A 24,059-nucleotide genomic window follows, 5' to 3' on the forward strand; every position below is an offset into this window, starting at 1 on the left:
TGGACCTCTTTTGTATTCCTTTTCTGGTTAATGCAGTTTTAATCTGTGCAAATGTATAAATTCAGAGAGAGGGAAAATTGACGTATTTTAAAGTTGCCTAAACACTGTAAACTGTTGTATCACAGGAACTTTCAAGGCTGGTCAGTGGTGCTGTGTTACCCAGTGAGAAGCTGGAAATCTTTTCTTTTGGGGATACACAAAGCTTCTGTGTTCATCCATGCAGCCGGAAGATACTTCTGTTTCTCAGCTGTCTACTGGCGACTCTGTGTTTCAGACTGGTGCTGTTTTGGAGTTCGGTGAGGGAATTTCATAGCTGGTAGAAAGTTGGTAATACTTCTCTGCTGATCTGATTTTTTTAAATGGTTGGTGTTTACAAATCTGCAAAAGATTTCGAATGGCAGTGAGGCCTTCAAAAGTGCCAGTTTATCACACAGCTCTCTAATTCAACATATGACCGTGAAAACACTGTCCTGTCTCTCATGGGTAATAGCATTTGACCCTCATTGGTGGTGTATCTAACATTCTTAATTTCTTTGCATTTATAGATAACTACAAGATTACTAAATCAACTTGTCACAATTCTTTAAAATAAATATTCAACAAGTAATTACAAAAATTCAGGGTTTGGGACAGCAGAATTCAATCCTATAAAATCTAGAAATGTGAGCTTTATAACTTTATAATAGGAAAAGTCAACATTACAGTAGCAGGGTTAGGTCTTTATAGCGTGGTGGCATACATTCTACCAACCATCTGTCAAACTATTCATCTTTTTTTTCTGTGCTACAAATTAAATAATGGTTGAAACAGTGTGAGTAAAGCACTTTCCACAGCTTCGATAAAAAGACATTCCCTGCTCCTGAAACATTCATTAGAACTGTAAGAAAGAGGCATAAAATCTACAAGTGAATTCTCAGGAATAATCAGTTTTAGTAGGAAAATATGTAATATTCAGAAATTGGAAATCTGATGTTTCGAATGCATGCAGATGCTGAAAGGAGTGTCAAACACCATTTAAATGGCAAAAATAACTCATTAAAAAAGAAAGAGAAAAAATGGCTAGGTTTTTATTTTCAAGGACAGAGATCTTATTTTAAAAAAAATCACTTCCTATTTAAGCACCTAAGTATAGGGCTAGATATTTAAAAGTGCTCAGCAGATAGTGACTCTCATTGCAGTGCATTGTGTTCAGATTGCAGGATGAAGTCTGTGTTTTATTCAGATGCCTAATATCCACTAATCATAAGATCATGACTCAGGCCAGCATTGTTTAAAAAATTAGAGTTAAGAGAAATACAAAAGTCACAAACTTGTGATTTTTTAATTAATTTAATGACTTGTTGCACTGCATCTCTAATGACCCCCGTTCTGCAAGGAATGGTATGAGAGTGGAATTGAAGCTAATTTTCTGATATTTTGTTTCAAGAGTTCTCAAAAAAAAATTTTTAGAAAGAGAGGAAGAAACCTTATTTTCTAACAGCCTGTACAGCAGTTATTTCCATCTTACAATGGCCTTCCATATTGGATGGTAGGGTCCCAATCCTACAGCCATTGTGAAAATGTATTTGCAGGACCTTCAGTAAATATATGTATAATCACTGTTTCATTGTTCAATATTATAGGATGTTCTAGGAACTGCATCAGCTGTAGGCAGAAAGGAATACAATAAAAAACTATTTTAAAAATGCATGAAAATAAACCAGGTATAATTATTCACTCTTTTTCTTAACACACAAAGTAAAAGGTACCCAATGAAATTGTCAGGCAGGAGACTTAAAACAATCAAAAGGGAATACTATTTTTATGTAGTGCATAATAAAACTGAAACTTGTTCCTACAGGATGTTATGGATAGCAAAAATACAAATGAGTTCAGTAAGTAATTAGACAAATTAATGGAGGAGACATCAATTAATGCTTATTAAATTCCAACTCTGAAAGTCCCCACAGACTGGCTTCTCAAATTTGGGATGGCAGCTTCTATACCATTCTATGTGTTTAGGGATTTTTTAACTTTTCCATAAACGTTCAGTACTGGCCACTGCAGGAGATGGACTCAGATGAATGGACTGTTCATCTCCCCCAGAATGACAGATGCTTTTTGAAAGCACATGAACTTGCAGATTTGAAGGCCTACCTATACTGTATTTGTGTGTATAGCAAATAAGTTTTAAGGAGTGCCTAGAAGGTTTTCATTGTATTTGTTTTTTCGCTATTTCCAAAGATTGGGATGTGGTCATTTAGGTAGTCTGCTTTCACCAGAAGAAAACTTTGAAAAATGTACTCACTTAACAGTTTTTCAAGATATTTCTAGCAGATTTTTCTGTAAAATATACAGAAAATATAATACATACATCTACTTAATATTTAAATACATACATACATCTATGTGTCAGAGGTACTATAATAGACATTAAATAATAAAATGTAAATCGTTAGCAATGATGATCTGAATTTTATTTCTCCTTACATATAAGACATTTGTGTCATCGTTGTAGCTCTAATCCATATTCAGGTCTTCGTGTTTGGTGTGCAGTAATATGTAAATTACCTAGCCAGCTGCATTAAGCAGTGTTTGTTTATTCTATTTCTTTTGGCATAGCATATAACTGAATTTCTGCCAAAAATGTGGCTGCTTCAGGGAACACTGTTCAAGTAGAAGGAAGTTTTGAAAGGAAACACACATCATAAGTCTTTACTCTGTGAAACAGCAAAATCAAAACACACTTTTGTTCATAAAAATATCTGTATTAATGTAAAATAATAGGCTTGTAAAATACAATGAACGAACTGAATCTTTTTAGAACGCTCTGTTTACATTGGCTTTGTAAACAAGAATACAATACTAAGAGGCGGTGATTTTTTCATACATGGGAAGGGTGACTAAAACTGGTGAAACGTGAAAATGGAAAGTTTAAGAGAAATTATTTTAAAATGGCATATTAATCTCCCCTAACACATAGCATTTAAATGCATTTAAATTTAGAAAGCAGTGAAGTTTAAGTGTTTAAAAAATTGCATTAATGATGCATAGAGCTATCTACTTATGCTGGCAGTCCTTTCAGTCTTCCAGTCTGACACTTCCTTTTTTATCCAGCCAGCTAATTTCCCCTCTTTTGTGAGGAGTAACTGTTTTCACACTAGTGCTTACCCAGCAAGCCTCCTCATTGTTTCATGGTTAATTATCTTCTTGAGCTTCACCTTCTCGAGTGAAGGGATAAAGACTGGGCCTCCCCACAGCTCTAATGAAAGCTACGTTTTAGAGATGCACTGTGTGAATAAATGCAGTGTCTGATCTACCAACATAATAAATGAGTTCCTAAACTTTATGGAGTCACAGCTCATCCAGCAGGTTTACTGAACAATGCAGAAAGATGCTTTATTTTAAAAATCCTTTTTTATTTTTAAAAGGGGGCGGGGGAATATTGCTTCAGTGTGAAACCAAATACCATAAACTGTTCCAAAATCGCTAAGCATTACAGAAAAGGTGCATGTCAAACATTCACTTTCGGTACAGACTTGAGCTGCTGCATGAAAGACTTTGAGCTCTAGACTTTAAAGTTGTATATTAACAACACTTATACTAATAATGTTAATTCTAATAGCCCTGTGCCCCTCAGTTATTACGCCACTTTGTAAACTCTTAGTACTCATTGGACTTTCTGTGCCTCACTACCACTGAAAATAGCCGTTGTGGATAGACTTAAATCTTCAGTTTATGTTCCAATTTGAGCCCAAGTTTAAACTGTGTAACATTTAAAATAAACTCTCTATAATAGAAGAAAGTTGAACAATGGCAACATTTGTAATAATGAGGTACTCCCCATTGTAATTTTGTACTCAGCCAAACTAAGGCAGGCAAATATAAACCTCTCACCATAACAAGATATAGTTGTCCATTCCTTTGTCTTCTTCTAAGTCGATTTCTACAAAATATGCTTATATTGAATCATTTCTCAAGCAACCAAACCGAAATGTGCATCTATGACTGGTACTTCAGGCATCGCACAGGATCTATTCAACATACTAGATTAGACTGAAAATTCCAATCTTTTTTTTCCAGCCAGCTCCAGGGCTGTGTTGGCACCTATTATGTGCAGAGAAAACTATAAACATCATCACTTACCAGTGATGGAGATGAGAAAAAAAATCTGGAAGTTCAAGGATGAGATGATCTTTGTGAAAGCGCTCTCCTAGGGACCTCTTATACTTGCAGATAAAGCCAGTGTTTCTATTTTGTAACATTTGAAAAGCACTTCTTCTTAGATATAGGCTGTGTAATGGCAAGGAGTAGTTGTATTGTTGTAGCCTCAAGGTGCTTACCATTGTAATTTTGATTCATCGCCAGGAGAACTCTCTGCCACATATTGACAACTGTGGCATTTAACTTAACACTTGGAAATCCATAGGTAGGCAGACTGTGCAAGTACTTATAATATGCAGCATTCTTCTAGCCTTTGACTTCACAATGCTTGCTTATTGACTCCCCTCTAGTCAATATCCCAAATTCACAGATGGTGAATCAATGACTTCAGGAAGTGCCTGAACTGAGATTACAAAGAAATTGTGTTGAAAATTTAAATAGGGGGGGAAAAAGAGTCCATTCTCTTTGATAACATGAATTAGGCTAAATTTGGTAGTCTCTCAACTGCTTCTTGAGGAGGAGAAACTGATGGTAGAGCCAGATACTGTTCATGCAGTCCTGTTATTCATAAATAATAGATAAAGTCTCCCTTTCCAGTATACAGGAAGAATTTTTATTTGGAAATTCAAGCCTCTTTCCTCCAGCTGTCAGTGAGAAAACTTTCTTTCTAGGTTTCTTCTAAGGTCAAGCTCCCAAGGGCTTATGTCCTATTCTTCTGTACCTTATATCTATCTGTTTCTATGGTGATTCTCACTCTTCAGTGTTTCTCACCAACACTCATTTCTGCTGAAACAAAGCTCTTAAAAACTCTGTGATTCCAGGTGTCCTGATGTGCCTGTTGTAGATTGGAGTTGACTATTGTGTCTACTGAGTCCATTCATAGTGTCCACTGAGTTCTGGTTTAACTGAGAGTACACCATTAAAGGAGTACCAGTTCCAATGTAAATGATACTAAATTGAAAGTATTCTTAACCAGTATGCAGACCTCTTAACTAGTCAAAGACAAAACCATAGTGATTTTATTATGTCACTGTAGCTTTGCTAGTACAACTTTGTTCATGGGCATCTGCATGCAGAATGCAACTGATTTGCCATCAATATGGACGTACCAGTGAAAAATTGTGCTGAAGTTCTGCAGTGTAGAGAAGCAATAGTTAAACCTGTTTAAGCATGGTCGATTCCACAGATTTCCTGATTTTGGTGGATTTTTTTTGTCTTAACCACAAAGACTGATCTTTGATTGGGTCAAATTTCTGAGACTTGGCTTGGATGGCAGAATTTGACTCGGGTCAAATTCTGAGACTTACATGGGCGTGTAACAGGTAGAGTGCCAGGATATGCTCTTTTCTGAACTAGGTGTGCATGGCAACATTTTGGGTTGGGTAAAGCTAGGAAAATTTTTAAGAGTTTCATAAGGGGCTTGTGTTGGATTCCTGCACAAAGAAAATCATATATTCCTCTGAAGTAAAGGTGAGACCAAAATGACATTCAAGGGCAAAAAATCCTGTCATGTAACCTCTTGACAGATGAAAAGAAAACTACAAAGCAGCAGAAACAACAGTCAGTAAAATATGCCATGTAGCCAGGTTTTCTCATCACAAAAAAAGCAAAAATAACCCAAATACACAGCTTGGAATATAGGTCTGGGATTGTAAACCTATTTGGATGACAACATGATTCGATATAAAAATGTTATAGATGTTCTTCTACTCTCTAGTAACATTTAAAGGGCTTCTTCAGCAAATGAGAACCAGAGATGTTAGAAAGCCATATGAGGATACGGTGGCAAAAAAGGAGGCCACTCCTTCCATAGAGGCTGGAAAATGGATAACGGGTAGTGTGTTAGCAGTGATTCTCTGGGCACAGTGCAGGGACTAAACATGTTGAGTCCCTGCTTTTGCCTTGCTCTGTGATAGAAGTTGGTTCCTGCAGGCCTTCTGCTGACACAGCTCACCTTCTGTTCCAGCCAGGCTTGTCTGCACCAACTGGTGTGTGATGGAGGGGCTGGAGCCTTTCACTCTTTCTTTTGGCCATCTGGTACTGCAGGCAGCTTACCAAGAAAGTTGGAAGACCCTTATAGGACTCACGTGCAGGCACGACTGACCCCAGAGTGTTACCTAGCGTCATCAAGTGACATTTAAATAGCAGAAGAATGGTTAGATAATGGCCAATTTCTCTGACTTTTTAAAACACTTCTACTACTAGTAAGGACTAATAGTTTCCAGCTGGGCATCCTCTTAAAATGTCACTGCAGTTATTTCATTTGTTGCTTAGAAGATGTGCCCACAAAACTGCTATCATGATAAAGAAAATTAGCAGTTCTAAAACCTGGATATGACAATCCTATCCTCTAGACTTTTATTTCTGAGCATTATCAGAGAACTTCAAACATCATCATAAAGACAGGTACCTGAGCAATGGTGGAACCCCAGTTATTCCCATAAGACCCAGCCTGCAGTGAGACCCTTACAGGTGACATCTGTGACTGCAGAGAGCAGAGGTAAAGTCAGTGTCCTTGCTGTGGTACAGGAATCTGTACATACAACCACCTGTGTAGGACCTTGGCAATACCCGTAAGCATCCATAACGCCTAACAGAAAAGCACAAGTCCTGCGTGTGCGGGACTGAGGATATTAGTTCATCGAGGCAGGCAATAATAATTGTAAAATGAAGCAAGAGAAAGTATGAACCACAGCTTTGGATCTTACTTGCCTAGGAAATAAACACGTACCTTCTTCTTTTAACTGCAGTTGTAACAAATATGTATGTTCACAATCAGTTTCTCTAGTGATCTGTGATAAAGCATACTGCTTCCCTGTATTTTAAGACCATATTGTAATGTGCAGGTCACTTCAGTATTATGCATGTGGAATATTATGCATATGCTTGTGCATATTAAAATGTTGGTGTTGGGAAATGGGGACAGTTTTCTTGTTGGCTGTGGTATAGGGAACCCCACTTAGAAAATGAACTTAAGTGAAGCAGAGGTGAAGTGGGTACTGTACACATGACTATTTCCCTCAGCAGAAGTACTTGGCATGCTTGCATTTTTCAAAAGACAAAATCATGTTTGTCTTCCTTGAATGTGCACGCATTCCTGGAGATGGGGGATGGTTTTCTTTCTTTCTCTTTCTTTTTCCCCTGGCCCCTAAGTGCAGTTGAGTTTGGATAATTTGTCCACAGCAACTGAAGGATATGTTGCAGGGGAGGGAGGAACAGAGTTTGTATTTATTATTGTAAAAGCTCTTTTTTTCATGTTAATTCCTTTAAAAAAATATAATGGTACGTAGGGGTTACATTACAGGCCTGTTTCACCAACACAAAGTATCTGTACTGGAGTAGCACATGCAAATGAAGCCGAAACAGAGCATCATTGTTTAATAAAATTTGCTGCAGAAAAAGCAAAACTATCTGTGTTTTAGTAAAGGAAACAAATGAAAAAATGCATTTTTGAGACTTTTCCTTAAAGAGCACTGGGGTTGAGGAAATGTCTTCATTTGGCTTAATAGTCTTATTTCTTCCCATTAACATTTTCAGCAGATTAACTGTTTAACCATTAAATACCCACCCTACAAGCATTTAAGTGCACACCTAACTTTGATCACATGAGTTATGCTACTGAAATGGGAATACTGTCCTGAGCAAAATAGTTCAGGGTTCAAATTAAGAATAGCCAAACTCCTTAAAGCAGCACTTTCAAATACATTAGAATTAATTCAACCTTTCACTCTTCTGAGTCTGTAACTTAATTGATTCTTGGCTTAATTATATTAGAAGCTTTTCATGCAACAGTAAATGCTTCCTAAGTGTTGTTTCTCTAGTGGTAATATTTTAAAAATAGGGATATGCACAATATTGTGCATCTTTTTGTTCTTGTTGCAGTTATTTTTTACTTCCTTGGTCAAAACTATTTACCTTCTTTTACTGTGAATCATGTAGCCATCGAGATCTACTCTAGGCATGGTGGTATTTAGTGACTTTATAATGATAAAGTCACTCTGACCTACTTTAAAGATACCCATTTTTAGAAGGATGACATATACATACACATACACATAGACACATGTATATATATGTGTGTGTGTATTTTTACACACACACTATTGCACATATAAAAAGTGCAAGAGTTTCTTGCAAGTTTCTAAATTCCGGGAAATTTAGTGCAATCAGTTACACCAGCTGGTATCCAAAGAATTTTTGCCAGACAGGATGGTACCTTTGCAGCATGTTTTGTCACAGACTTCAGCAAGGCCAGGACTTAAGCATGAGTGTACAGGGCTAGCCCCACTGGAATCTGAAGCTCTGAAGCACACTTAAAGCTTCTCTTTAATTGTAGTCTGTCTTAAATGTGGAGATCATAATGTCTGTCTGTGATAGACCATTTTCTTGTTGGGTATTTGTGGTTCAAGAAGTGATACCTTGAACGAGGCTAGGTGGAACACCTTTTTGAGTGTGTCAGTGCAAACTCTGTAGGAAAGCCACATTCATCATTGACTGAAATGAGATGAAAAATATGGTGCGGCTCTCGCGCTAGTAAAGTTTTCCCAATTGGAAATGGCAATAGCAGATTTGTCTGCTTTGTGTAAAAGATGCATTGTGCAATACTATACAGCGCTTTGGAGTGCAAACCAAGACAAACAGGAGAAGAAACAACAGCATTTTTTCCCAGTAAAGCAAGCAATCAGAGTTTAGCTCTGACACCAGCTGACACTTACGGTGGTGTACATCCCATCCTCTGTATAACACCAAGTAAAGTATCAGTTTGGGGAATTTTAAATGTTCTTTTGGCAAGACCTAGTAATCTCTTACTATCATGATAATTCTAATCCTCCAGCACCCTATCTATGCACTAAGCAGCCTGGTAAGGAGACATCTGACATGATAAAATAGTCCTCAGAGATTCCTGGGTTTTACCTTGCTACTGCTGTCAGTGCAAACATAGGCTGGAGTGACACTACCTTCCATTCTTCACTCCAGAGCTTTATTCACGAGTCTATATGGTGCTGCTCTCTCCAGTAACTACCTCAATGTCTGAAGTCTCTTTCTTGTTTGAGCAGCTTGCTAAATTTTGTAAAAAAGACAGGGAAAATATATAACCCTGCTGAAAATGCCAAATACAAAATGTTTGTGACTTAAGCTGAGTGGTTTGTTTCAAAGCTGAAACTTGGTCTGTACTTGGTAAGGGCTGCCAATGTAGCTGATAACCACTAAAGTTATACTGGTAGGTTTCGTCAAGGGAGATGATGCTTATAAGAAAAGTAGCAATTCACTAATATCACTTCAGTCAGTTCCTTGGACAGAGAAAGCTATGCTGGTAAAATGACCATATCTACATAAGAGCCTTTGGAAGTATAGCTGTGACAATCAGAAGAAAAAAAATATGATCAAATCCCTTACCGTCATAGCTGTGCCTGCAAAAGTTCTGAGTATATATCAGGTCTCAGAAAAGCATGTGCATTTGCAGAATAAAAAATAGGCTTTGAAGTAAGGAGCACTCAGTGAAGATGAATGGGCTGAGGTCACAACTCTACATGTTTTATTGTTTTAGTCCATCTGACTTGCAGAACAAACAAGGCAGCCAAGTGCTGATTTACAGGGGGAAGGTTATCTTCCTGACCAATAAGGACCAAATGTTTTGGTTTTGAGAAACAAAATCAGATTCTATGGAACATAAAATCCTTGGAACCTGCTGCTGATTTCCTGCCTTCGGGAATTTCTTTTTGCAGCTGGCAGAAGCTTAAAACAGTAAAATTGTGCCATATAGGAAGCTTTTCACAGCAATGTCTTCGTAATGCTAAGTACGACAGAGTTGTAAAACATGCCACAGAGAAAATGAGTAATTGAAGCTGATTTCTTGTTTAATCTAACAGGTTTTCAAACTAACAAATTATTCAGTTTTTCATTATTTCAAATTATTTTCATTTTCTTCCACCAGTTTTTACTTGCAGGTTGGTTAAGGGTCAGCTACAGGTGGGAAACTGGGTCCAACTAAGTACCAATCAGGAGCCATTATGAAAACACGGCAAAGCGGCAAATCTAAATATGGATTTCTGAACTCCACAATGTACAGAACTGCTCTGACAGCCTTAGTTGTCTAGCAAATGGGTGTTTTCATGGAAATCTAATATTTAAGCTATCACTAGCCAATATCTCACAGGGAAAAAAAAAAGACTCTAAAAAATTTACTCCATAAAAGCTTTGGGGTAGGTAGATCCACAAAAAGACTCTAGCCTTCAACATTAGACATGACAGATTCTCAAAATCCCAAAAGCCTCCTAACCTGCCAAGGAGGAAAAAACTCTTTGGCACCTGTATTTCTGCCCATGATTATTTGCGATACCTTGACGCAGCTGCAGTGCTCAGGGACCTAGCTTACAACTAAGCCCAATGAAGCATGAGGACATCTTACAAGGAGAATGTCTTGGTTTATCAAATATATTAATAAACATATCACCGTGCTGAATGGTGGATAGCTACTCAGTCCAATTTGGGGAAAATAATTCTTCCTTATGTCAGTTGAGTGTTTTAGCCATTGGTCTACTGCACATACTGGAATGGGATAGCCTTGTGTCTTGCACAGAAACAGTGCCACCTATATCCATAATTAAATAGACACTGGAGCAGGGATTTGGACCTATCTGTGCCTCTTGCAAGTCAAATGTGCTGAACAGTGCACTGCAGGATAAAATTCTCCTCATCTATCTATGACCCAATTAATATTTAATTGTTTTATGCAAAATGAAATGGGAAAAGCAGGCTTCTTTTCAGAACAGCGTGTAGGTAGGACTTCTCCTGAGAGAATGGGAACCTGGTTCATGTCTCTTATGCTCAGTCTGACAAAGTGTCCCATGCCCAAAATGAGTGCCCTAACTATTGAGCTGTTGGAGAACAACCCATGATTTCTCACAAAAGGGCTGAGCAGCTTTAGTTCCTACTTCAAAAAGAGAGTTCCCAGCTGAGAATCTCAGTCAGAGATACGTGCCTTCCCCTTCACAATTTACCTTGGCCAAGTCTTGATGAATCTAAGTCACTAAGTAACTAAGTTGTGTACAACTGCACTTCATTGGACTACAGCCTCATTTTATCTCCTTGTATTTCTGTAACTTTATAAGTTTGTTGTGATTTAGATTGCTGTTTGGCGTGTGATCAATGCTGTATTTGAAAAACAAAACTTGTTCCAAGAAAGCTCGAGAGAGCAAGAGGTCATAGTTGAATTTTTTTTTTTAAAGTGCTTGTTTTTCTGGATACAGTGATCATTGTTCAGCTGTTAAGATGATTTAAACTAAACAATTCTACATTAGTTAACAGTTGTATTACAAGACCTATCATATAAGCAAAGTCTTACCTAAAATGGAGGCCTCTGAATAAATAGAAAAATAAAGTAGAATTAATTTGTGCTCAGAGAACCAGGCCCAAAATCAGGGACCACTTCTGTCTTATTTTGAGGGGTTTAAGGTTAATCCTTACTGTTGGCCACTTGACACATCATATTGGAGTGAGAAAAGTTGTCAAGGTGTTCTTCCTCTCCCACACGTGTTTCGAGAAGGAACAATTCTTGATACTATATGTTCTGAGTAATAACAGAAAATATTACTGGAAAGTTACAAAAGTCTTAAAAAAAGCAAACTAAGTTTAGCTCAATTATTTATCAGCCCTTTTCCAGAGAAAGGTGTCAGCACAGACAATATTTGAAATTCATGTAGTATTTGATTAGACTGATTGATTGTTCATATAGCTGAAGATATTAACATTCATTAGGCTTACTTACTGGTCATTAGTATTGCCTTTATTATCAAGTAAAGAATAAATAGAAATTCTAATAAAAATTCATCAAGTCTTGTGATTTCCAGTGCATTAGATCTATTGTTTTAAGGCTGACAACACAAAAGTTTGTTATAAACATTTCAAAACCCCTCTAATAAATCCTTTATATCTTAACTCTTTTAAACTTAAGCAGGCTAAGAGAGATTCTCATATATCCAACATAATAAAGCGCTAATCGCATGTTTCTTACTAACACACTAACATACACCTATGTGATTCTGCAGAATGGTTAAAACTTGTTACATATAAAATAAATAACCACAATTAATCTCTATTAAAGAAAAGTCAAATTTCTGTATTATATTTTCACAGAAAATAAGAAAGAAACCCTAAAAAGACTAAGAAACATGCAAAATTTAATAGGTTTCATTTTAATTGATAATTTTAGTGGTACACAAAACGTAACAAAATTAAAAGCCTATTAGTGATCATTGTTCCAAAAATGCACTTTACTCTTATTAATTTACTTATATTATTTCAGTGGAAGCACATTTAAAGTGCAGCTGTAAATATTTTTAATCTTTGACTTTTTTTTTTACAGGAGCCTCTGAACGTTATTGATCCCAGTTTGATGGATCTAAATGGTCCAAGTGAAGATGCACTAGAATGGGACGAAACTGACATAAGTAATAAGCTGATCAGTATTCATGAAGACTTAAGTGATCCTGATCAGGAACTCAAGAAGGATGATCTAAGCCAGAAACCTGCTTCAGGAGAATGTGGTGATAACAATGTGAATGAAGATGAAAGTATCAGTGATTGTGGAAGTCCTCTTTATTGTCCCAGCATTATTTCCCCTCCAAATCCTCACATCTATCAGGTCTATAGCCTTCATAATATTGAATTATCAGAAAAAAAACACATGCCTTTTTTGAAAAAAACATCCAAACTCTCCACCATAACACAGTCTAACATTTTAAACAAAAGTCTTAGTAAAGACTCGTCATTTTCATCTACCAAATCCCTGCCAGACCTAATAGGGGGGACCACATTGGCAAAACCGTACAACTATGTGTATCAGAGTGGAAACATAAGCAGGCATTCTGAGAGTGAGAGTGGGATAGTGAGTGAATGTGATACAGAAACTACAAATAATTCAGAAATTTTTTTGCTAAATGATATTGAAAGCACTCAGAGTAATCCTGAAATTGGGCATGCAGAAACTCAAGTGGATGATATAGTCGATGTAATAAAACAAAAAATAAAGCAAGATGAAGAAGACCATGCTAGTCTCTCAGATGATTTCCAGCTGGCACCTTCTGCATGTTGTGGAAATGAAAATGATGAGGATTTGGACAGCATTACCAGGTGTAACCCTGTTTGTCTAGAAGAATTGCAAGGAAAACGTAACGTGTTTACATTTTATGATTACTCATATCTTCAAGGCTCCAAATTCAAATTACCAGTGATAATGAAACAATCGCAAATTGAAAAAACACATACAGAGGGCAGTTTGTTTCATGAGTTTTGTTTTGATAAAATACCTGGGAAATCTGAACATAAGCCTGGACAGCCACAACCAGATGGGTTTACTCATGACCATACTCTGGCAAGTATCCCTGGAGCATCAGATCCCAATTCCTGTAAACCTGCAGAAACTGTAAGAAAATTAACTGTTACAGAGAATACAAGACAGGTTTCAACTTTATCTCGTAGTTCTTCATTAGAATCTCTGTCTGTAGTAGGAGATTTGTTCAGCTCAGGTATTTTTAAAAGTGGAGATGGTCTTCAGCGAAGCACCTCTTTGGAGAGCTGGCTGACTTCCTACAAAAGCAATGAAGATCTTTTCAGTCATCATGGCTCAGGAGACATAAGTGCAAGCAGTGATTCTGTTGGAGAGCTCAGCAAAAGAACTTTAGATCTTTTGAATCGCTTAGAGAATATCCAGAGTCCTTTAGATCAAAAGATAAAGCGCAGCATCTCTGATATAACACTCCAAAGTAGCTCTCAAAAAATGTCTTTTACTGGACAGCTGTCTCTAGATATTGCATCCTCAATCAACGAAGATTCAGCAGCTTCTCTCACTGAACTCAGCAGCAGTGAGGATCTTTCTCTCTGCTCTGAAGACATTGTACTGCACAGAAATAAAATACCAGATTCAAATGCATCATTTAGAAAACATCTTAATAGATCTGTAGCTGATGAGAGTGATGTCAATGTCAGCATGATTGTTAATGTCTCCTGCACTTCTGCTTGTACTGATGATGAAGATGACAGTGATTTGCTTTCAAGTTCCACCCTTACCTTAACTGAGGAAGAGCTAGGTATCAAAGATGAAGATGATGACTCCAGTATAGCAACTGATGAGGATATTTATGAAGAATGCAATTTAATTTCAGGACTTGATTATATAAAAAATGAACTCCAAACTTGGATTAGACCAAAATTTTCTTTGACAAGGGAGAAGAGAAAAAGTAACCTCAGTGATGAAATTCAACGCAGTAAAGAAGTTAGTAATGAGACATCAAAAGCCACAGATACATTAAGCATTGAAACACTATTGAATGGTTCAGTACAGAAAATATCAGAAAATAATGGCAATAGTAAGAATGTACCACGTGATCGTGAAAAAGGGACAAAGAGTCACCTGATGAAAGATATCTCTCAGGCTGTGAAGGATCAGCTTGTGGATGATATGGAGAATGGCAATGTTGAAAATACTCTTGGCAGTCAAAAGGAAGGTCTTGTTAGAACACCAGCAACTCCCAAAACTCATGCATCACTTGATGTCAGAGAAGCTGAAAATGAATGTTGTGTCTGTGAAGCATTTACAGACAGTTCAGATGATTCACATATGGATGGCAAGGAGACTGTTCTGTTGTCAGAAGGATCCAGAAACCCTCCAAAAGAATGTCAAAGTCATCTTCAGCCTGATTGTCACTCTGTTGCTTCCTCTCCTGCTAAAAAGCCTTGTCTTGAATCTTCCTCAGAAATGAATTGTGTAGACATACAAGATACAGCTTTACAAACAACCTTACCTAATGGTCAACAACATAGAAGAAGCATTACTGAAAAATCTACTGATTGCTGTACAGCCTTGAAATCCAATGAAGCAGAATGCAACTCCTCAGCCAATGGTCTTGATTCATGCTGTAACTGTGAATCTGCTGCTTTTGACAAAAGAAACATGGAAGATGGCTCAGTACACAATTTTGTGAGGGAGATAATAGACATGGCATCAACAGCTTTGAAAAGTAAGTCACAACCTGAATGTGAGTCATCTGCTCCAGCTTCATTAGCACAGATCAAGGAAAAAGTGTTAGAACACTCTCACAGACCCATTCAGCTAAGAAAAGGAGACTTCTATTCTTATCTTTCACTTTCTTCTCATGATAGTGACTGTGGAGAGGTAATCAAATACATAGAGGAAAAGAGCAGCACTCCTGTGCCACTGGACTTCACAGATGAGAGAGAAAATATTGAATGCTTTTTTGAAGCCTGTCCTGAGGAAGAACAGGTTGAACAGCAGCAATCCATTTCTAATGGTACTCCTGAAGCACGAGATGAGCAGCAGCAACCTATTTCTAACACTATTTCTGAAACATCTCCAGAGTCACTAGGTGGAGTGACTCTAGAGTCAGTAGAAGTTAAAACTTCATCTGAAGGTAGAGATTTATCTTTCTTACATGATGATGACAATGATATAAACGTCCCCAATCCTAATAAACAAAGTGCATCAAACAATTTGAAAAATGCTGCTGCTGATTTGCTGATTTCAGATGGGCAAACTGAAGGTTTGGAAAAGAATTCTCCAGAGCTTAGCACTAAAAAGAGTACAGGAAAATCACCTGGAACTGAAGAGCCCAAACGTTGTGTTGCTGCTTCTGAAGAGGCTTCAGCTATAGAGTTTCAGTTAAAGCCTGGCCGTTCACAGAAAAAGGATGTTTTGCATCAGAACAGTAAAACTCTTACTTGTGAAGAAAATCTCCTGAATCTTCATAAGGAAAGACATATAAATATGCACAGATAGAATGTAACCTCTCCAGGCACATACATTATCCTAAAAACAGGTATGTACTCTACAAGCTGCGCATTCATTTTTTTTACTTTTTTTTTCCTTTTTTTTTTTTTACATTTTTGTACAATGAAAGGAGATGAATCACCATCCAGGGCTTCTGTTTAGTGATAGTGCTATATCATTTCCCAATTTACACGCCACTGGTCAACAATGCAGTGAATACTAACTGCTTCTTGCCCTTTGGCTTTGCACTGACTGGAACTGCTCCCTTCTGGAACAAATCTGCTATCTTGCAGAACTTGGGAATTCTTCAAACATAATTTTTCCATATCCGCCTCCTCTTCCCTCCTCAACTGAGCTGTGGAACCAGAAACCAGCTTTACTCATTCGTCCCCTTCTCCACAGTCAGCTGGCCTTATGAGGTGTTCAAAAGCATTTGATGAAGCTGAACTTCCAGTTTTACAAGAATTTGGGGTGACTAGTGAGTTGGAGTTCTACAATATTTCCAGAAAAGCCATGAAGAATGGCTAAACAGACTGGAGAATAAGTAGAGACATAAGAAGTCATTTCTTGATGTCAGTTTACCATGATTTAAGTTCAGTAAGCCATTATTAAGATCACAATTATTACAACACAGCGTTAGGCCAAAAGTTGAGGTTACCAAAATAAGAAATCTTTGCAACATCATCATTAAAGAGTATAATGTGAGGGTAATGTAGAATAAAGACATGAATACCAAAGTAGATGGAAACTGATAGTCACACAGCAGTGCTGGAAGCTTTGGTTCTATTTTGTGGTAAGCATTTTGAAACATAAGTAAGATGGAGGAACCTAAGATGAAAAAGTGTCTCTGATCTCTTCCAAAGTTTGAAAGTGGTTCAGATCTGGAGTTTCTGACCTCACATAAATGTCTAACAATAACTGCACATTGAACAACAAAAGAAGATCTACAAAGCAACTTCTGGATCAGATCCTAGCATGTAGCACTGCTGCTTTGAGTCTCACTAGTTGTTTGGTGACCCAAAAGCCAGTATAGCTGTCTAGAATGCTATTAGTCTTTGGAAACACTCCTCCAGTAGACCAGAGCCAGCATGGCAACTCCAAATGCCACTCCAATTCCAAATGCCGCTGCTTGCCAGAAGCTGTAACAAGGGAATTTCCAATAAAACACAAGGCTAAGCATGGGACCAGGTTTCCCTGGGAAGTACTGGAATCTCCATCCTTGGAGATTTTCAAAATTCGAGTGGACGTGGCCCTGAATAATCTGATCTGCCTTTGAAAATAGCCTTCCTCTGAGCAGGAGGTTGGACCAGATGATGTTCAAGTTTCCTTCCAACCTAAATTATGCTATGATTCCATGATGTTGCTAGGAGGAAAGGCTGTTATTCATCACTGCCCATGAAAACCACTAGTACCACTATTGCATACTACGTAGCTGTAGCAGAGGATCTGGGCCTATTTATACAAAATAGATTGCTTTGCTGCTATTAGATATCTAACTTCTGCATTTCCTGAATTTGCTATATTATATTACTATGCTTTGGGCTTTTCTTTTGCACATATTGGCGGTTTACCCAGCATTCACACATTCACATATGTATAAATATGTCTAGCAAAGTCTTTAGGTTATGACAGCAATAGTCTACGGCTTGCCACTATCTCTTTCAACACATATCTATTTGAATAATGCATTATCTTGGAACCATCATAGCAAAGAGGCATTTCTTGAATGGCTTTGAAATAGGCTATCATGACCTGTTGATTGCCAGTTAGGTTAATACATGGACACATCCAAACAACTGGAGAAGCAATGGAAATCAACTGGGAATTACAAAACTCATAGATGACACTATATATCCTAGAATTACATTAAAAGGATTATGTGTATATGGAAGCCTCTATGTGGAAACTGAGATGATGACAAAAGTCTGAGGTTGATAAGTGATAATTAGGTAAACATAAGCTTTTCCTAAATCAATGTTTTATTAGTTTTCTTATTTTTTTCACTTACTTTTATAATATTAATTTCAGGAAGAATACTTACTATAGTGAGTATGATTTTGTTCTTGTTCTCATTCTTTCACTGATGAAGATAATAACATGTCTTTTCAATTCATTAGTACTTTTCCTCTGAGGATCTCAAAATACTGTATAAACTTTCCCTCACTCTTCAGAACTTCATAGTTATATGGTAGCCAGCTGTGTTTTTCCTGAGACTGGGATATGACAATATGCAGTTGGTGTAAGGACTAAGATAGGACATAGAGGATGGAGATATTAATAAATGCCCCACAATGCAATGAAATGTAATGCAGAGTCTGCACGCAACAACTTAATAGGGTTATGTTATAGTTCTAATTTTTGCCCAGGGGTTGACAAATATTTTTAAGGTAACGAAGCCTTTCACACTACATCCCACTTTTACATTTTTAGGAAAATATACTGGTTCTTGACTGATACATATAGGATTGCTTCCATGGAAATTATGTACTGTATTATTCCCAGTCGTAAAGCCCTAGGATACATATAGTTTATCTCTGGCACATCAAAAAATGAAAATATGAGCTGCTAGATTTGGTTTCACTAAAGTCTGAGCTCCCTTCCCCCATTCACAAGCTTGGTGCTTTAACTTCATCTCTCATGCTATGGGGAATGAATTACAGAAGCAATCTATCCTAATTTGTTAACTTATTCAAATAACAGTTATTATACTTAACTATGCTAAAGATTATCTTTTTGGTGGCAGATTGTTTATTTTTTGATGAGGCTAATTACTGATTTTCCAAAGGTAATTTACATTTATTACTAATACATCTTTTAAAATGTGACAGATAAATGTTGTTCCCATAAGTGTATTATGAAAAAAGTTACTATTTAAAAACACATTATTTAATTTGAAAGATAAATGGCAAACACCATTATTTTTCCTGTAGCACCTGTGCTGTAAGCTCATTTAAATGTGTAATTCCATGTGTAGCTGCAATACTTAGAGAAAAATAATCTATAGTATATGTGTACCTTAAAAGCATACTGAGAATGCAAAGCTGAAAAAGGCATAGTTTCAAATGCAGTTTGATTTTATACTGGTTTAGTATTTACCTTGGCTGTACAGGAGAATAAAAGTAATAGCGAAGAAAATATTTTTGCCAAATGTTGCAATCCTGCTATTTAGCAGCGTGCTACAAAAAAATGACCATTATGGGAAAATAATAACAATCCTATAAGCAGGCTTAAAAATATCACTGGCAGCACTGACTAGTCTCTCGTATGAGCCAACACGGAGTTCTTCAACAGAGGTGCTCATAAAGCTATGCTGATTTTATTTCTCAAGTAGGGGACAGCTCGAAAGAACTAGCTTTCTATATATGAGATCATGCAATCTTCTGCTGTCACTGTGACCCATGACTCACCAATGGGATGGGAATTTTTAGTCACATATTCAATATGCCTAGAGATCAATACATTAAGGAGGTTTATGTGATGTGTCCAAAGTCTTTTTTAGAGGATTCGTTAGAAATCTGTGTGTAATCTGTTAGTTCTCACAAGTAAGTCCAAAAGCTATTTCCTTCCTTTGTGGAGAATTTGTAATTTAAACTTAAGTTTTAACTTAATTTAGGGTAAAAAATATTTTACTTGGGCTTAAGAAAACTACATTGGTTTTATCTGACAGTGCTGCAATGTTAGCCAGGATATCCTGCCACTTACAATAGCCACGAGAAACCCAGGACTGGTACTCAGAAGGCCTGACTGTTATTTTCTGCTCAGCAATAAATTTTTTTGTATGACTTATTCCTTCCTTGCCTCAGTTTCTTTAGCAACAAAATAATGAGAATAATGATCAATGGGACCTGTGAAGCATGATTTATTCACTAAAAGTGTTTTGAGATCCACAGATAAAAGATGATACATAAATGCAAAGGACTGTTAGTTAATTATTCATTACAGGAGAAAAATAATATACAGGTTTACACAATAGTTAATATGTAATAATTTACTTCTAGAGACTGGAACCACAAGAATAGTCTAAATCTTTGCTTACCCTTTTTTTCCTAGAGGTTTTTATAGGGAGGTAGATACTACAATGTTTCTTTATAGAGTTTAAAACGGTCTGATTTTTTAGCTCCTTACAGTAGCTGACTTTAAAAAAAAAATAAATAGAATAAACAGATAATCTTGTATTGTCTGTGAATTACATAATTTTTGAAAAACCTGACATAATCCATCAGTGAGACTTTTCTTACTATAGATATGTGAAACTCATGCCAGAGTTGTAGAAACCTTTTGATACAATCTTCCTCTTTATTCAATTCTTTATTAATTTCTAAACAAACTGTTGAGCTTTTCACTATTTTCATGTAAGTATATTTCTTCTATAAATGGGGGGGAGGGGGTCAGTTACAGCAAATAAGATCAAAGGAGAAGGTAACTGGCTAGATCCAGATATTCCTGCTTAATTTGGAAGGCACATAATGCACGTCTGGAGTGCCTCCTAGGAAATGCCTATGAGATGTACTTTGCACTAATCTTTGAGCTGTATTCTGACAGTTATTTCTTCATAATCCCCATCATAAGCCTGTGCTCTTTGATGAATAGTTTAACCCTAAACTCTGAGCTGGATAATTCTATAGTATGAAAATTTAACTCATTGCTGATACTAGAAGTGTCTAAATAGCTATTTACAATTAAAAAATACAGTGATGGCACTGACAATTCTATTCATGGGCCACTTCTGTGACAATCCTTTCTTCCTCTCCATTGAAATCTTATTCCATATGTTTACAAGTGATGGGTAGATCTTTTTGTTGCTTGGCTTTTGAAAATTCCTATGTTTTCATTGATTGGTGCACTTTTGAGTGCGCTGAAGGTAAGTTCGCAGGTAAGGATGAGGACAGGATCCAGGGAAAAGGTCAGATTAAATGACTTCCCTTGTTTCTTTAGAAACAAAGTCTTTACAAAAATCAATGAGTTTTCTACATCAATACAATTTTTTACACTAACTTGTACCTCAAGCTGTTAAAAGTCATTGTTTGCCTACTGTATGCTTCTGCATTGAAGGCTCTGGCATGTGATCATTTAATGACTATCTATAGTTGTTCTGGAAAAGCTATGTTTTGCAAATAAAACTTCATTTTCTGTAACCTACTATTACTTTTTTGTTTCCTTTTAGAAACTTGGCTGCAATTCAGGTGCAGGTTCATCCTGTAAACCCTGGGATGACCTCCAATGCCATTGTATCACTGCCTTTCATTACACTGACTCCCAAGATAAATTTTCTTTCCAAATGTGATTTGTCCATGTTGGCTTTGTGATCGCTGCATATGCTAGTCCTATTTCAGTGATCATTTTGTATTGTAGCAAGGCCATTTGCTTTCATAGGGATTCCTCTCCCAAGCTACCTCTAATGACCTCCCCTTCCTAAATTGGATGCTCCTGTACTACTTATCACTGGTTCTGTTCTTTAAAGTTTGGAAGTTCCACAGAATCCACGATCAGTCTGGTTCATCTTTTCAGAACTGTACTTGTCAGTACTCTTCTATTTTATGTATCAAATTTAATATTTATGTGTATAATGCATAAGTTTATTGAAACTATTTTACTTTTAAAGTGACAATTTTGTTGGATTGCGGCAAAAAGAAGTCATTAGCCCTCCTGATTCAATACATCTAAAAATTAAGCAATTAAAATTAATGGCATTTTATTTATTTAATTTAAAAATTTAATCTATGCAACACTTCAAGAAACAACTACATGGTGTTGTATATTAGGAACTGTTGACATTCTACTGAATTAAGTACAACATTTTGGTTTTTTATGCTTCTTGAGGTGGTAATGAGAAAAAAGTTTTTAAAAAATGTGTGCCTTGCTGTATTTCTTATACCATTTATTAAAAAGCTGCTTTCACAGTAAAATTACGTTGGTTTGAAAGGAGGAAATAGCAAGGTTAAGATGTGTGAATAATTTCTGTATATATGTATAACCAAGTGCAAACATTGATGTATAATGACAGTATAAAATGCTTTAATGTTTGTGATGTCCAGTGATGTGGAAAATATAAGCCTTAAAACCATTAGATTGCATGGTAATTAGAATTGGCATAATAAACATAGTTTATTGGGGAAAAAAAGCAGAACTGGTGATCTGTTTTACCTGCGTTCCAAGAACAGAATGCCTTATCAAAGTACAGAAGAATATGTTTTTGTTTGCAAATATTCCCTAGAGATATGTGATTCCATAGGTGGTGAAGATTTGTATTACTTGGCTCAGAGGTAAAGAACTTTTTCATTAAAGATTCTGCAGGTCTTTTGGGCCAAACAAGGAGACACAAATATTTAGTAGTTTAAACTACACTGCCAACTGCAGTGGTGGCAATGATGAAGCACACTTTTATAGCAGATATTTTCTTTGTTTATCATTAACAGTTTGTGTCTGATCCTTAAAATGTCATTAATTTACATAATTCTATTGAATAAGCTTTAGATATATTTATATAGACACTTTCACAGTTGGCTGTTTCAATGACTTAGGCTGTACATTCTAAATGGTTTTATCTTGTGCTAAAACTGTATTGGGTGGCCAAAACAAGCCAGACAGCTTTATAACCTATCTCTGCAAACATGGCATTCGTCTCCTAAAAACACTATTGGGAAGGGATATCAGGAAAGTTAAAAGGCAAGGAATGCTCTCCTATGCCACTTTTTGTCATTATTTTCCCAAGTATATAAAAGTTTTTACAAAAAGCTTCAACATTCTTCTTCCTTTAAAAAAACGTGCATCAGTTTGACAAGCTTAGCTAGTAGCTTAGAGGAACTATACTGATCAGCTGATATATTCATACAACACTGAAGGAAAAGGTATTTGAAAAAAAATCTCATGTTTTCCAAATTATTAACAGCTTCCTATTACTGCAAGAAAAAAATTATTTATCTCTCAATTTAAATTTCCACTGCGTACTCTTGGATAGGCTATGAGGTAGGTAGGGCAGCAGAAACAACTCTTAGCTTAAAGAAAAGCGTAAATAATAAGAAGCAAATTTGAAGAAAGCCTTTTGAATCCATAAAGTTTTCTGCTCTTGCATATCCTGTATCACATACAAATCTAATAGGTTAACCTATAATTACCTGAAATGTATAACTACATAGCTAAAGATCACTTTAATGTGATCTTTAATAATAAAAAATATTTTAAATATTTTTTTGAATTATATATAAGGTAATTTGGAATATAACTCCTAAATTTAGTAAAAGATTTACAGTGACAATTATGTTCATCTATGAATTATTTCAAACATGATTTTTAAAATGGTCTTGACATGGGAATTGAGTTTGGAATCATTCTTTTTTTCTCCCTAGCATTTTCTGATTTATATTGTATTTTTTTAAACTTGCTTTGACTGTAGTCATACCTTACACTATGTTGACAGCGAAACTAATAAGTCAGAGGCTTTTCAGATCTGTCACCTCACCCAACAGACTGTGCAGAACTCCATCAATTAGTTGTACCATTCTATTAGGCCATTTGCCACAAATTCGCTTTTTTCCTGGGGGAAAATAGTAACTTGTCAAATCAATAAACCACATATTCATCACACAATATCTGGAATATTATATGGTCACAACCCAAATTTCTGTGGTTCCTTTCTGAGAGATGCTGAACGTTTTAATTTAACTAGTATTCCCAGATCTATATTATTTGGTCTCATGAGATAAAGTCATCATTTTTATGACTGTGATGCAAGACCCATCATTATCAACTATTCCTTTTTTTGGCATGGTTAGAAGCATTACCCTTTTATATTTTTCTTCTCAGAATATATTGGACTTTGTTGTCAACAAAAATTGATGTCTAAAGGAAAAGAAATTTCTGATATATGTTCTATCTTCATATAAGTCATATGCTTATGGCCAAATTGTGCCTAGAACTTACAAGAAGTTCTAGTGCTAACTGCCTAAAGAAAAATATTGGTATAGTGTAAAAGTAGTGTTGATGTGCCAATAGTAGCTCTAAGATCAGCCCATACACAGATTCCTGGATAGATCCTGTTCCCTGCTGGTGAAATTCTCTTGTGGTGTAGAAGCATGCTGCAAGCTTTCTGCAGCATTTATCCCCACCTAAAGTTCCATAGGCTGCTTTTAAT

The 24,059-nt window shown here is 36.3% G+C and overlaps 1 protein-coding gene across 1 annotated transcript in view; it reads left to right on the plus strand.

Moving 5' to 3' along the window:
* The window catches only part of AKAP6 (A-kinase anchoring protein 6), a 234,603-nt gene extending 212,567 nt beyond the window's left edge, over nt 1–22,036 (plus strand). The window contains exons 12-13 of the mRNA XM_075503120.1: nt 12,509–15,977; nt 21,093–22,036. Of these exons, the coding sequence (XP_075359235.1) occupies nt 12,509–15,937 (3,429 nt within the window). The 3' untranslated portion in view covers nt 15,938–15,977; nt 21,093–22,036. The remainder of the gene's footprint in view (nt 1–12,508; nt 15,978–21,092) is intronic.
* The last annotated feature ends 2,023 nt before the right edge of the window (nt 22,037–24,059 follow it).

This window comes from Mycteria americana, chromosome 5 (genome assembly GCF_035582795.1).
Source record: "Mycteria americana isolate JAX WOST 10 ecotype Jacksonville Zoo and Gardens chromosome 5, USCA_MyAme_1.0, whole genome shotgun sequence".
NCBI classification, from domain to species: domain Eukaryota; kingdom Metazoa; phylum Chordata; class Aves; order Ciconiiformes; family Ciconiidae; genus Mycteria; species Mycteria americana.